The sequence below is a fragment of the Camponotus floridanus genome, unplaced genomic scaffold, assembly GCF_003227725.1.
Source record: "Camponotus floridanus strain SB8 unplaced genomic scaffold, Cflo_v7.5 scaffold97, whole genome shotgun sequence".
Classification (NCBI taxonomy): Eukaryota; Metazoa; Arthropoda; class Insecta; order Hymenoptera; family Formicidae; genus Camponotus; species Camponotus floridanus.
Genome location: NW_020229868.1, coordinates 294527 through 309859, shown reverse-complemented (window position 1 = coordinate 309859; position 15333 = coordinate 294527). Strand labels below are relative to the sequence as shown.

Genomic DNA, 15333 nt, shown 5'->3' with positions numbered 1-15333 from the left:
CGGATTTCTCGACTTACATTTGCTTCCATCTTTCAACCGCGGAATTATAGCGTGGGCAGAAGAGAGATTTTCTACGGTAACCCGGACGCCTCGCAGTTTAAAAATGAATATGTTACGATTTTTCTCGCGCTGAATATTTCACTTTCTCTCTCCGCCCGGTATATTTTACGCGTGCTATCTAAATAAATAATAAAGACAGCTGGTTGACGATTTATTTAACGAGCATAACAATCGTCAGCACATTCCCAAGAATTTTCAGCGTGGAAAATGGATCGCGATGCCGCCTCTTGTCAAATTATCGCATCGTATCATCCTGTCGAGTGTCCACAACGTTGGCTCTTTCATTGAAAATCCGAGAAAAAAATTAATTTGAACTGTAAATTAATTAAACTTGGCGGAACGAATAAAAAGGTATATATTTCGATTTTAATCGGTTTATTTCATCGAAATTAATTTAGCTCGCCGCTTTTACATCGTTAATTCACCATTTATAACGAGCTGCTCCCAGTTTATGCGGGACGCTATTCATTGTCGAAAACTAACGCGGTTTTTTCCCCGACAAAAGTGTCAAAATTCGATTAGCTCGAAAGATTAATCTATTTTCACATCTCGTGGAGCTCTATTTTAGGGCGAGCGTGGATCCGGGAAACGTTTTTATACGCTATTTATACTTTCCCGGAACTTTTTTTATTTAATAATACTGGGTGTTTCTAAAACGCGAATCCAATTTTGTTAGCATATTCTACATAATCCTATTGAAATTTTAAATTGAAAAGTGCCGCATATAAATACATAAATGTAGCGCGAACAAATTATTACGAAATAGCCATAAATTACAAAGGATTACAGACTTATTCGCGAGAAGAGAAAAGAATAAAAAATCGCGAGAAGAAGAGATAATATAGGAACATCTGTTATCAAAATAATGCAAGAAATCGTCCGTATTTCAAACATTAATTTCACATGACAAAACGCAGTTACTAAAGACGCGCGTTCTCTCTTACTTAGATGATTGTTACGCTAAAGCTTTCAAGTTCGCGATACTCTTTCCAAATCATCCCATATATCCTATACCGACCCAGCGAGTGACGGAGCAGAGGTCATTTACCTCGTAAATTGCGAGATACTGAGATTGCGCCCCGTGATTTACGTCATGAGCGTAAGGCAGGGAGAGAGGGAGAGAGGGAGAGAGGGAGAGAGAGAGAGAGAAAGTTTAACTATCGGAAACAGAACTGGCGTGAATGATCGTTGACGAAATATACGCGAAATACACAAAATTCGGGGTTTACAAAGCCGTGGAGCTTGTGCGGCTCGACATTCTCTTCTCTGGATACGAATCCACGCATCGCTGCGTCTTAACGAATCGTTCAATCGATCTTTAATCGAGAGAGATTAATTCACGCGGGAAGTGCGCACGCATATTTACGCTCTGATAACAATATCGTCGAAATAATAAATACACCTCTCTTCGCTAAAGTGAAGATCTCGACGCAATGAATATATATTTCGACTAATTAAAACAAAATATTTTTTTAATCGGGATGTCAAATCTTGTAAAAAATTCTCTGTTCTTTCAGATATTTTCATTGAAACAAGAAATCCACATAATATTTTAAAGATTTTTGGGTGCAACTTTCTAAAATAAGTTTTTTTATTATATGTTTTCTGATGTTTCTCATTCGTACGAAAGAAAAACATAGTCATTTAACTTTCAAATGCTAAATTTATCTAATTTGTAATAAATAATAAATTTGTTTAACTAAATGTTTAACTTAATTAAATTTTGAAAAAATTAAATAACTTTTCCGAGATAAGATATTTCTTACTTGCATAAAATTTCCACTTTTTATCTCTACAAATTACAATAAAGAACAATACAATATTACAACAGGAACACTTCAATATTTTGTTAAGATATTCAATTTGTAAACAAAATGCAATGTATATATATTTTCAATGTATATAATTTACTTGGCTTGTTAACTGTTTACAATACAAGATCAAAATTTTGTTTAAAGAAAACCTCGAAATCCCTTAAAATTCCAGCTTTTCCAGGAATAGATACCCTATTTTATTTTATTTTATTTTTAAAACGATAGCTTCTTACACTCACATCTTTCGTATCATATCATATCTCTCCTGTATGTGTGACTATGTATATGTGTTGTATGTGTGTATTTTTGCAAATCCTGATAATCGATAACAGGTATATCATTGCTATCCGTCAGCTTACGCTCATAATATGCGTTTCATTGTATCTGGATAACCGGAGGCTCATCAGCTCTCGCCATTATGTTACTTTCACAGGTAAGATCTAGACAGACGGGTATGGTTAACGCGAATACCGCTGTTTCTCCAGCGCAGCATGACGTTCCATCCGTCAAGGACCGGGTACAAGAGACGCGCAAACGTCCGCAACAAGTTATTCGACAACCCCTGATCCTTGACGCGCGGGGAGGTTTTCCCGGCGCGTTGGGGGTGAATCCATGTATCGAGTGCAGGATCGTATCCCCGTATCGCCGGTTCACAGAGAGGCGACGTGGTCGCTTCCATCCAGCGCGACCATCCACGTCGACGCGACGCCTTGATTTATGGGCAGGTTTCGCCGTGTTCGAACACCGGAAACAAGGACACTGTTGGATTTTCGCGTATATACGCGTTAACGATTCAAAATGGTGAGAGATTGCCCGGATTAAACCTCGTCCGCATATTACCTTAGAATATTCGCGATGATTATTCAAACGACCAAGGATAACGTTCCGCTCGTCGACGTCAAGGATCCGCCGAGATAATTACGCGATGTGCGAATATCCTTCGATAGTGATTAATGTATGCGTTTTAAAAAAAGTATTCGAATATTTGTTTAAAAATTCGCTTTAGACAATTTACGATTCGCGATAAAATTTTATTGTTATATTTTCAATTTATTTGACACAATTTTTAATAGGTATGATATTCTGATTTGTATTTTACGACAGGTACATATTTACTTTCTTTTCAAATGCTTTTTATATTTCATATATAACGCACACAACAGAAAAGTTAATATAAATACAATATTTTTCTATCTCGAATTTTATCGCAAAAATTATCAATCGCTGAAAACGAGCTTTATGCGTTGTTATAGATATTTTGCGATAGTAATTTTAATGTGTACATTAGAAAAAAATTCAAAATATTCAAATATTTATCTAAAAATTTGCTTCAAATCCACGATTCGCGATAAAATTATATTTTCCATTTATTTGCCACAATTTTTAATGAATATGAATATCCTGATATACATTTTATGACAGACACACAAATTTGTTTTTCAAAGGCTTTTAAATTTTATATATAGCTACGAAAAAAATCATAATTAATATAAATATAATATAAATATAATTCTTTTCTGTTTTGAAATTGATCTCGAAGATTAATCGATCACCCAAAACGAGCTTCTTGCATTGCTTGAGATGCAAATTTACCTTATACTCCAGTAACATACACACTACATACTCACTTTGCATAATATATAATTACTCCAGCAACAGGATAACACATTCCACATCATTACAATTCAATTTTCAGATAACAAATTCTTCAAGTTCCGACACCGGCAAATTATTCGAGAGACGTAAATAAATTTCGCTTCAATATCACGTTTTATACATTTCCCGATTTCGCGATTAAATTATACAGCCAATAATACATTCTCGTGATTTATTCTCGTTATTTATCATCGTGCTCGTATATCAACAATTTGACATTATCGAATGAAAAAGTTCTACTTTAAGGCGGATTGCATAGAATTAAATTACCCATCCAAGTAAATTTAAACGAGTAACGAGACTTTTTAAACGATTATGCACACATGGTTATAAATATGTATCGTACAGCTTTATCAAAGGATTATAAAACCGTAAAGTAATAAAGCGCTGCTGCGGAAAATAAGAAATAATTTCCACGATCGCGATAAGTTTACTCAGGATGCGATACGCGTAAAGTAGTTGATTATTCTTATCGCGAATCGCGAATAAAAGAGGGGTGGTCGACGAAAATTACAAACTTTGCGACACGTCGTGCAAGTCACTAGGAACACTCGCCGCGTCGTACAAATCATTAAGAAAATCCCTTTCAGAGTTCCCTTTAGACAGTCTGTAATATTCGAAACAACTTTATTTACTGTAGAAACTTGTGGGGAAAGAATCAGAATTCATATCGAAATGCGTGGCACATAAAAATGAATAGATTTCTATCTTGAATTCTGCGGCCAATTATCGTCTAAAAAAAACGCGAAAGGAACGTTAATAAATTCTCTCTTTCAATTACGTGCATCTTGCGTTTTCCGGAAATTAAATGAAAATGTAATGTCAATGTAAAATCATATATGCGACTCAACAGCATCGAGCGAAAAAAAATGTGGCTCGTTTCGCATAAAACTGCGGATATTCCGATAAGCAGCAACTAGATTAGCCGTAATGACATGGAATATTTGTATAATAATGCTTTTTTTCTAATGAGGATGTAGCGAGGGCGATGAAGAAGGAAACGATAATTTCCGGTAAAGCTTGCGGAAAATGATTCGACGGTTTTCCGTTTGGATTATTTCGCTAGCTCGTATAACGTTTATGATATTGACTTACCCTGGCGGCACCGTGACATTTATTTTGCGTGTCGTTTTCAGGCTTCACCGCGTCTTTCATACGGTATTATTAACTACGAGAAGCTTGGTTAATTTCGCGGCGCCCTGAGAATAATTTGCGCCATTTTTCCGCGAAAGATACAAATGTACTTTGTTCCGTGAGATAAAGAGAGACGTATGCGTATTTTTAATTGAACCTTCTCTCAGGACAGGATCTCTTTACTTCTAACAATAGTGTCTAATAAGTTAAATTAATGAACACGTGTAATTGATGAATAAGCATAGTTGCGAAATTTTGCAATCTAATGGACTTAACTCGAATTTTTCTAGCATTAGTCTTGTATAATAACTCGTAATAATTTATTTAAATTAAAAACAAAATATATATCCGTTTATTTATACTTATATTGTTTTAGTGATAAAATAATAAGAATATACTTTTGTATTATGTTTCTAAAAGAATAAAAATGTAAAATACTTTTCTCGGAAATTACATGTCTCTCTTTAATCAAATAATTATGTATATATTATTTCCATTTAAGGATTAATTCTGATAAGCGATAAATATTGCAAATTATTGTCCGCTGAAATAAAATTTAAATTCTAGCTTTTGAAACTAATTAATCACTAATTAAACTTGTTATCGACAATACATCAACAGGTAATTAACAAACAGAGCGTACGCAAATATTTGATTTGTAATGCAATCGATTAGCACGGCACTGCATAATAGTACGTTAAAATATGTATGTCCTGCTCTTACACAATACCTATATGCATCTGAAATATATGTGACATATTTGAAACAAATTATTAATTAATTATATTAATTATATTAATTATAAAATGTTAATATAATTATAAATATATTAATATAATTATAATGGAAATAGCTTTATTTTCTCACCGGGAATTAATCATATCGTGAGATACCTAAAATTTCTCTAATATACTAATTCAATTTCGTTTATACAGAGTATGCTAGAAAATTCCGCCCATTTATTTAATTTTAATATTGTAGAATTTTAAATGAAATTACAACCTGTTTTTGGGAGGGTGAATTTCAGAGGAACATTTATATCATACAATCGCATATGAACATTAACAATTTAAATTAAATGTAGTTGTAATTAAATATTGAAGACAAAGTTTGAGAAAGTAAAGTCTATTTAGATGAATAATAAAGTTTCGTTTATATTTAATAATTCAGCTAAATATCAAGTTTAGTTCGCAACTACATTTTCGAACATTTATATATTTTAAAGTATATTTTATATTAAATTTTACGAATTAAATAAATAAGGCTATTAGAACTCAGATAATTTTAGTTTCTATGATTCTTTACTAGTAGCTGTAATTTTTGCGATGCGTTTGTCTTTTTGCATAGTAAAAATCAACATCGCAAACGACATTGCAAATATATTGTGACAAAATAGACAAATGAGACTAGCCATGAGCAAATATAATATTATTCTATGTAAAATTTAAAATCAACTTTTAATAAAATAGTTACAGCAAAAGAAAAATTTTTATAAAATAAAATACGAAAATAAATGGAATGTTAGTCTCTCAGTGTTTAACTTGGAACAAATTTAAATAGAACATTAATATCAAGAGATTTAGATTTGAAGATATCGTGAGTTAACGTTTAAAAAGAAATAATATGTATATTTGTATTCTTGTGTTTATGAAAGAAATATTTTGTCGCGAAATTTATATACGTTAAGAAATATATATTTATATATATTTTTATGAATTGTTAAGAATTATATATTTTTTAATCAATTTTATAAATAATACTATTTAATCAATTTTATATAAATTAATATTTCAATAATTAATTCACACATGTGAATATTATAATTAAACATAGAAGTATATTTGCTCGCTCTTTCTCTCATGTAATTTATTTTGAAACTTAAGATGCAAGATGGTTTTACAGTTACTGTTACTAATAAGTTGTGTCTTAGATGTTACATTCCCAAGATATACCTCATAATTTAAAATCTATTCGCATCGCGACTTCCAATGGTATGTCGAAAGAAAAACACTCGAAATTTAAAATACAAATATGCTATTGTACACAGAGAAAAATATCATTCTACTGCCAAGAAAAACGATTATTCAGTTTATTTTTCTTTTTTTTAAGTAATATTTTTCTTCAACAAAAAATATATTCTTGATAATAGTCTTAAAATATACTCATCACAAGTGTTAGAAAATCTCATTATCATGTACTCAAAAGAAGAATTTATTTTCTCTTCAAGACTATTATAAAGTTATATCAATGAAAAATCAAACTTATTTTACGTCAACTCTTGTAGTAAGCAAATTTTTGTTTTAATTTAATATTCTTGATTAAAATACTGCACTTATAATTCAGAATAATTCAGAATATATTCAATTAAATTTAATGCTTGTGAATTTATGATATTTGCGGATGTACAAACTTATGATATACTTAAAATAAATGATATTTACTTGAATACAGTATACATTTTCCTCTGTGTACACAAAATATATACACATTAATCCATTAGCGAAATTATTGAAATTGTTATTAATCGCGAATGTGTATTATTTTTACCCACCGCTACGTTTTCAGAAAATTGCGCGTTGCACGAATCGACCTTCGCGCAAGGACACCACGCCATCTGATGCTCGCTCTCAATTTCAAGTCCTTTTCCCGTTTGAAAAGAGGCGAATTCGTCGTATGACATAACAATTTTCGCGAGTCTCGTCAACGAGCGCTGATTTTTTTTTACGAAACGAAACAAACGACGCTCGGATTTTACGCGAGAAACCTCTCGAGAAATGTATGTCGTCGATTTAATAGACGGAAATTCCGCGTTTCTATTCACGGCATGGTCATCGACGCATCAGGTGTCAGTCAGCCCGAGTCGTAAAAACGTCAAATTTCGCGTGCGCGACGCACGCATGTCGCACGCACACACGTACGCACCATCTTCGTCGCAAGCACAATGTCAACATTGTCAACGTAACGTAAAAAAAAACAACATCGTACCTCGCGATAAATCGCGCGAGCGTGTGTAAATAGAACAATCCTATTCAGAAAATAAGCGCGAAGTTAGTCACAAAAATTTTCGTCGTCAAACATTTCTCAAAATACTTGCGAAAAATCTCTCTTTGATTCGGAGCAGAAACAACAATCACTACTTACTCGGTGTTGCGTTGACCGTGGCAATTCCGTCGTGACTTGTCGACGACGTCTTGATTCGTCCCACACAGCCTTTCACCGTTTCGGCCAGGAAGATGCGAGGATCCTCCGGATTCCTTCGTCCTCCGTAACGTCAATTTTTTCCTTCACTCGCGACGCGGCACCGTGAGACGCACGACACAAACACGCGAACAACACGACGCGGACGCGCGAACGCGGTGGAAGCGACCACTCCGAACGCTCCTCACCCCTCGATCAGCTGTTACTGACTGACCGTACCTCACGCCGCCGGGTGGAGAAGAGGTGGCAGCCGCGAGTCGCGTGCCATCTCGCGGCGCCGCGCGGCACCTCCGATGATAGCGCCTTCCGACAGATGGCGCGCGCGCTCTTGCGAATTTTCGATTTTTGGAAGCGATTCCGAAAGAAAATATTTCAATCAAATGCCAATTAATTTGATATGCATAATAGCAAAAACGCCCGATACTTTTCTCTCGGCACTCCCGATATTACTTACTCTTACTTCATTTAGCGATATTTATTAAAACTAAAATCGTAATTGGAACACGACGAGCTAAAAAGTTCTTGTTCTCGTCTCGTAAAAAACGATAATTATCGTGGCACGATCACGATTTTCAATTGATCGAGTTCCTTCGATATCTGCGATGCACCATCGCGTATTCACGTGGATATAATTATCACAATTAGTTTTTCGATTATAAATAACCGCGCACAACACACTTCAAGCGCCAAGAACACTGGATGTCTCTTTGGACGTAGGTAGAACACTGTGGTCCGATTCCGAGATTCCTTGCATTTTAGGCGAATCAAACATGGCTGTCATGACGTAATCAGCTATTTTATATTAAATATATACATATATATGTTTATACATTGAATGTAACCATATGATATATTAATATACGAATGAGAGTGTTGGGAGATAGTTGGGAGAAATTCTCGCAATTAAATATTTCAAACAAAATGTCATGAAAAGAAAGAAAGACGTGGGAGAAGGAAGTTTGTTTTCCTTTTCTTTTTTTACGCGCGGAATCCATACAATTTTAAAAATAATCTGTCGCTCAGTGTCATCGTTAAAATCTGCTTTTTCGCGATTTTTAAAATGTGATTTACCAAGAGAAACGAATTAATTATTTGAATATTTACTGAAAAATTGATGGTAACTATTATTTAATGACATTTACGTTATCTCTACTTATATTGTCGCATTTTATAGAAACTGACGCTCAAATAATTCACATTATGACAGATAATTAATTTAATATTATGACAGATAATTAATTTAATATTCTCATGATATAAATCGGAAACAAAACGAAAGACGAGATGATCTCCGCGTTTTTGTATGATGTATTAAGAACACTTCGAGGAAAAAAATGTAAACAATTTCTCATCGAAACAGTTTCTGTCGATATATTATTCTCATGGCTAAGTAAAGTCAGTCGATAAGTTTGGTGATTAAGAACAAACACATATACGATCGGAACGATAAAAATTCTGCGGCGATCATATTAGCAAGTATCATAAAGAGATATTGAAAATGGCTAAAAAATCAATAAAATACGGAATTCTATGTGGTATGTTTATAACGAGTATATTTTCGATATAAAATATTCAATATACATGTAAGAAAAAATATGCGTGTTAAAATGTTATAAAACCCATTTGAAAAGATACGTTACGTATAAAATATTTTAATTATTTGTATGCTGCATTTATTATATACAATGATATATACAATGATTAAATATAGCATCTTATTCAACATCTGTGATAGTTATTATAATTTTATATTGCATAAAAATATTTTTCTAATATATTAAAATTATTTTCTCAATTAATACATTTGTATTTGAATAACATTATAATTTAAAAAATATATCTAATCTAGGCTGTGCTTATCATATATTTTCTAAACTAATAAAATTTAATTATTATAATTATTTATTGTATGATAAAAACAGATACATAAGCATACAAATATATACATATATATGTATTATATATAAAGTTTTAGTAATTTTATTATAATTACGCAGTATATACCCAAAATTTTCTATGGGAAAACGCAGATATGACACTTGCATATAATTGTGAGATGAACGAATTAATAACGTTTATTAAAAATACATTTACGGAAAATTTTAATGCAGAAGTAATTGATATAAGCTCAGAACTTAAGGAAAGTGACATAACGGTAACTAGATATTTCAAATATTTTTTTTATATTATTAATTTATATTATGTTTCAATTTATTATATTTTATTTTTGTATATGATATAGGAAAAAATACGCTTTTGGTGCGATGGAAATGAACCTGTTGATATTATTTTTATTATTGGTTATACAACTTTTGATTCATCTGATAAACCAGAGCTTGAAAGAATTATCACTAAACAAATTACTAAAAAATACGAAGATACACAATTACTGGAGACATTGGAACGCCCGTTTCAACGGTAAATTTTTGTTTTTATATATTTTATATCTTTTTATTTTTTAAATTATATAACAATTTAAATGCATTTCCTCAGAAGTTTTTGTGGAAAGCGATATAAAACACGAATCTTTAATTTTTTTGGCTTCTGTAATGAAGAAGTAGTAACATTCATCAACTCAACAGCAAGACAACTCAAATGTCAATTAAGATTAATACCCCAGGAAGAAATACTGCAAATTGTCCCTTCAGCTAGCTGTATATCTTCTAATAATAATAATAATAATGCAGATCAGGTAAAATATTTTTTATGTCCTAGAAACAATGTAATAATTTTGTACAAAATGCAAATTTGCAATAAAATATTTTTAAAGGAAGCAGACGAAAGTCAAATCCAATCTGATGAAGAAGATATGTTTAATATATTATTAAAGGTAGGCGAAAGTCAATCTCATGAAAAAGTTATGCTTAATCTACATATAGAGAAGGTAAGATTTATTAAAATGAAGTAATAAGGGAGGGAAAGATCGTATGTTAAGAGGTTAAACATGCAATTATGTCTCGTTATAGGAAAATATTAGGCCGAATATCACATTTGAACCTGCTTCTCCTTCAACTTCATTTTTAACGAAAGTAAAGTATCTTTCACATCAAAACAATGAAATAATGATAGAAGAAAAAAAACTTTATGAGATCATATATATATATATATATATATATATATATATATATATATATGATTATAATTAGATCTTTTATCTATATATAATTAGATCTTTTTCTAGGAAGACGACACAGAGAAAAAGGAACCTAAACCTTCTTTTTCATCTAACAAATTTACAAAAATGGTAAGTTATTTTCTATATTAGATATAATGAAGTAACGAGAGAGAGAGAGAGAGCAAGATTTTCAAAATGTATAATTTGATCACTTTATAGATAGAGGAGAATGCACGACAATGCTATAGAGAATCTCAGCTTTTGGATTCAGAAAGGGTATTTTTTAGAAATAACAGAAATAAGAGAGAATAAGAGATTTGAAATTTTAATTACATTAATTTAATTTAATTTTTAATTATATTAAATTTTTTAGGTACACGTTGATCAAGTCGCCGAACATGATGAGACATCTGCATATTTAACTACAAACCAAGTAAAATATTTTTTATATTCAAAACTTTAAATGAGAAAAAGAAAAATTTCATAAGATTGTCTGTGTACAATATGTTATTATAATTATAATTAAATCACTTCACAGTCGGATATTGCGTCGGAGAGTGAAGTCACTATTACCGCGGAATCTCCTCCGTTAATAAAATTTGAGGTAGGCTAATTACATTTTCTATATTCGAAAAAATAAGAAAAATATTATGAGATTATATACAATTACATACAATTAAATTTTTTTACAATTAACGATCGCGATTGTCAAGAAATCTTCGTCGTCTGACATAATAATGATGGAGGAAAATCATATTTTCTATATTAAACATAATAAAAGATTTTATGAAATTGTATATGATATTTTAAATCTCCTCACAGTTAAACTTTGAGAGTCAAGATGATAGTGACAGTGAATCTCTTTCAGCTGAATCCATGGACGAGGTAAGCAATTTGTTCTGTTAATAGAAAAACGATAAAAGAAATATTATGTGAGATTGCACATACAATGAAATTTCTTCACAGAAAGAGGAAGACACAATTACTGTAAAAAATGCATTGTTGGAAATACAACGGATAGTAAAGTCCGTTGAACTCATAAGATCATATAAATATATAAATACAGAAGATTCTCATGGCAGAATATTGGCCGAAAGCGTGTATTCCGATTGCAATGTACCAGCATTTAGAGCTGCCACTAAACATGGATACGCAGTATTGGCAAGTGATAATGTGGACAAAAGAGTAGTACTGGACAGAATTACAGTAAGTTGATGTTAAAAGCTTAAATACAGCAATGAACTAGGGTTAAACAAAATTGTTTGCAGGCCGACCCAGTATCTCTCATACCTGGGACATGCACGTATGTGATGAGCGGACAGCGCGTTCCTGACGGTGAAATTGAATTACAAACTAACTTAATTACAAATTAACGCTTCTTTCTATTTGCAGTAAAGAATTAATTATTATTTCTGTATCTGATTCCAGAAGCAACAGCGGTTGTGTCAATTAAGAATGTAAAGCAAATAATAAATGATAACATGCCACTTTTAATTCTGATAAAAATTAAACCGAAATTCGGGCAGAATATTAAGTACGAAAAAAATTCAATATTTTTCTATATATATACATATTTTTCTATATATATAGAAAAATATTGAATTTTTCGAAATACTATCTTTTTAAATATTGTTTTTCTTTTCATCTGAAACACTTTTTATATATTTTAAAGAGATATCGGTAGCGATATAAGGAAAAACAAAATAATTATACCTGCATTCACACGTATTGGTCCAACGGAATTAGGACTTTTGACGGCTACAGGTCGTCAAAGAATTCTAGTCATGGAACCTGTACCCATAGGTATATTGTCAATTGGAGAGTTCTTAGTGGAACCGGGAGAGCCTTTAAGACCGGGATTTGTTTACGACAGCAACAGAATAAGCCTAATCGCGCTATTAAAAGATAAAGGTTTTAATTCGATAGTGGACTTCGGAATTGTGACACATGAGTGAGTGCATCAATATTTGTTGCGTAATCCTTGCTGCATTATTATATTTTATTTAATATACAAACGACTAATATTTTTATTAGTGTAACAATGGTAGAATAATAATTGATATTTTTACAGTACACAATCTATAAAGATGAAAATCGAAGAAGCTTTAAATCAAGTAAACGTACTTGTAACAATAGGCTGTTCGAACGATAATGATATGTTGAAGCCCATCTTAAAAAATAACTTTGATGCCACTATACATTTCGGTATTTTTATCTCTGAACCAAATACACATTGCAGTAACAAAAAATATAAAGAGACGCGCCTATAGAGAAAATTATAAAAAATATCTTATAAATTTCGAAAATAATAAAATTGTAGTATGAAAGTTTATAAAAAAATAAATAACGAAATTATTTGCCATTTTTTTCCGAGCAGCAATTTATAAGATATACAAGTTAAACTCACGAATATATATGACAATTTAGCTTTAAATTATTCTTTACGAAAAAAACTATTTCTTGAAATAAAACCTAACAAATGCTTAATTTTTCACAAAATTTCATGCTGCAATTTTATTATCCTCGAATTTCGGTACATTTTATATACGTATATTTTTTCAGGAAATGTATTCTTGAAGCCAGGGAAATCGACGACGTTTGCAACATGCACTATTGACGACAAAATGAAATATTTTGTATGTCTATCGAAAAATCCTGTGTCTGCTTTCGTTTCCGCGCATCTGTTTCTTGTACCTTTTTTGAACGGAATACACCACATGTTTGAGAAGCCTTGCAAAATTCCAGCTCGCGTAAGATTTGAAATTTGAAATAAAGGGAGATGTGTGCGTATTGTTATAAATAATATTGTTATAAATTATATTGTAGATACAGCAACGATATATTTTGCATCAGCGTCCTAGAGCGGCATGGGCGAATTTACAATGGAAAAAGCGGGATAATATCGCGAGGGCTTATAGCAAGAAAAATCTATGCAACGATAAACCAGTTAGCTGTCAAGCCGCTAATGCGCTCTTATTACTCCCGCAGAAAACAGTGGATCAGGAAGTACTGAATAAGTCATTTGTACCTGCATGTCTAATCAAATAATTAAGCGTTAATAACAGATGCTTCTAATTGACTATCATAAATACCAATTTATGATAAAACCATTGTGTACATAATTATATATACCGATTATATATTCGATTACGTATATACTATATGTATATTTAATATATATATATGTATATATATATATGTATATATATATGTATATATATTAGTATATATATATATGTATATATATTTATATTTATATATAAAGTGTCCGGTAATAACTATCGAAAATTGCTAAATAGTACAGGAGTAATGGCAAAGGTACTTTTCTATTCAATTTAACACGTTCCACCTGTACACACAGAGATGATACGGTTATTATTGGACACCTTGTATATATTAATATTAAATAAAACAATTATTTTATAAATTGAATTATAATTTAAAACAATTTGTAAATAATGTTGTATGAGAAAGGAGACTTCAATATATCTCATAATTGGAAAAAACAATTAGGTATATATAACATTGATATATTACTTTGCTTTATGTAAAACTTGGAATTATTTTCTCTTTAACGAAGACAGGTAACTGAAAGATTACAAGCTTCTCAAACTTCACGACTTATTGTTTCACTTATATTGTTAGCTTGTTGTAATTCAACTTCCAACTAAAATTCTATTAAAGTCAAGATATTTCAAATTGACGAACAAATAATAATTCGTTATGGTCTGAAATTTCATTTGTAAGAAAAACGTAGTTTAAATGCTTTATAAAAAATAATGCTTGTAAACATTAATATTTATATAAATTATACTTCAAAAATTGTTAATGCTTTAAAACATTAACATTGTTAATACTTTAAACATTAACATTGATGATAACTAATCATCCTTTTGGAGATATTTCAGGAAAAAATATATGTTATTTATATATCTTCATTTTCTTCCAATTTTGAATATAAGTCTCATAATGTAATTTTCATTCCACATTATATGTATTGCGTAATGTGATAACTTTTATTTATCATTTTATCATTGAAATTATTTGAACAATAAAGTTAGTATTTTTATATATTTGTCTAAAATATATTAATAAGTACATTTTACTGTATCATATATTATTACATTTTGTTGTATATATGCATTAATTTATAATACATTAAAAGTATTTCAATTTTTTTGACAATAATTTAATATATAAAATGTTATCTAAAATTTATAGAGAAGAGGATAAAAAATTATAGTAATACTGTTTCAAGAAAACTACAAAGAGAAAAAGAAATGAAATCACATTAATATCACAAGAGTCGCATTTTTAATTTATTCCAGTATTTGAGTTATGTGCATTAATATTTTT

At 30.9% G+C, this 15333-nt stretch overlaps 1 protein-coding gene across 2 annotated transcripts; it reads left to right on the top strand.

Annotated features, from left to right (window-relative positions):
* The first annotated feature begins 9346 nt into the window (after positions 1-9346).
* LOC105258802 (gephyrin) lies at positions 9347-14088 on the top strand. 2 transcript variants are annotated; one of them, XM_025415108.1, is made up of 18 exons: positions 9347-9397; positions 9860-10017; positions 10105-10280; positions 10356-10554; positions 10633-10692; positions 10829-10891; positions 11044-11106; positions 11197-11253; positions 11351-11410; positions 11516-11581; positions 11800-11862; positions 11944-12183; positions 12246-12312; positions 12406-12511; positions 12650-12928; positions 13049-13182; positions 13540-13727; positions 13804-14088. In XM_025415108.1, exons 1-18 carry the CDS (start codon positions 9361-9363, stop codon positions 14023-14025), a joined length of 2238 nt encoding a protein of 745 aa, XP_025270893.1. In that variant the 5' UTR covers positions 9347-9360; the 3' UTR covers positions 14026-14088. The 2 variants fall into 2 exon arrangements, with proteins under 2 accessions (XP_025270893.1, XP_025270892.1); XM_025415107.1 differs by having other exon boundaries at positions 10633-10746.
* The last annotated feature ends 1245 nt before the right edge of the window (positions 14089-15333 follow it).